The sequence below is a fragment of the Octopus bimaculoides genome, unplaced genomic scaffold, assembly GCF_001194135.2.
Source record: "Octopus bimaculoides isolate UCB-OBI-ISO-001 unplaced genomic scaffold, ASM119413v2 Scaffold_67244, whole genome shotgun sequence".
NCBI classification, from domain to species: domain Eukaryota; kingdom Metazoa; phylum Mollusca; class Cephalopoda; order Octopoda; family Octopodidae; genus Octopus; species Octopus bimaculoides.
Genome location: NW_026415756.1, coordinates 1 through 1,100, shown reverse-complemented (window position 1 = coordinate 1,100; position 1,100 = coordinate 1). Strand labels below are relative to the sequence as shown.

General features: G+C 42.3%; 1 protein-coding gene across 1 annotated transcript in view; it reads left to right on the top strand.

Moving 5' to 3' along the window:
* Positions 1-1,083, top strand: part of LOC106877333 (uncharacterized) — a gene marked incomplete at its 3' end in the record, with an annotated part of 3,822 nt that extends 2,739 nt beyond the window's left edge. The window contains exon 3 of the mRNA XM_014926208.2: positions 891-1,083. Coding sequence (XP_014781694.1) covers positions 891-1,083 — 193 coding nt within the window. The remainder of the gene's footprint in view (positions 1-890) is intronic.
* Positions 1,084-1,100: the final 17 nt, after the last annotated feature.

Below are 1,100 nucleotides of genomic sequence, written 5' to 3'. Positions count from 1 at the left end.
TATAGTTATTGGTTTCATCTTTCTTTCTATATTCTGTAACTGTTGCAATATACTTTTCTACCATAGGCACAAGTCCTGAAATTTTTGTGGGGTGAGGGCCAGTCAATTAGATCGACCTCAGTACACAACTGGTACTTAATTTATCGCCCCCCGAAAGGATGAAAGGCGAAGTCGACCATGGCAGAATTTGAACTCAGAACGTAACAGCAGATGAAATACCACTAGGCATTTCGCCTGGCGTCCTAACAATTCTGCTAGCTTGCTGCCTTTGTCTGTCACAATATAGAAACATTTCTCATGGCACCAGCACACAATTTACAGATGCTTACATTTTTTATATCTTCCGTGAATTTTTCATGGATCCAGCTAGTATGTATGAATATATCTATGTATGTATGTCTGTCCCTTCCATCATTGCTTGACAACTGGTGTTGGTGTGTTTACATCCGTTGCCAGTACCGCCTGACTGGCCTTCGTGCGGGTGACACGTAAAAGCACCCACTACACTCTCGGAGTGGTTGGCGTTAGGAAGGGCATCCAGCTGTAGAAACTCTGTCAAATCAGATTGGAGCCTGGTGTAGCCATCTGGTTTCACCAGTCCTCAGTCAAATCGTCCAACCCATGCTAGCATGGAAAGCGGACATTAAACGATGATGATGATGATGATGTAACTTAGCAGTTCAGCAAACAGACTGATAGAATAAATACTAGGCTATAAGACACTATATAGATACGCTTTGAAATTTTAAAGATGCAATTGTTTATTTTTAGAATGACATTGCAAGGTTGGTGTGAGGAGCAGGATCTGGCCACTTTGAACATATATGCTAAAGGGTTGAGCAAAATATCTTGTTCTAGATTTTTCACTTTATCTTTTCCTTTCTTTTCAGATGTTTATCCGGTCTGTCCAATGGCATACACTCCACTGGGAGATTTCCACGGGGAATGCCTGATGGTCCTTACACCAGAAACAATCCATCTTCTTGATGCTGGACAACCAACCTGTTGCCTAGCAACATGGCAGATGAAACAACTGAAGAAGTTCCAACTGAATTCTCGCTGCCTCAGTTTGGAGGTCGGCAAGTAAGTAGTGTGTGTGT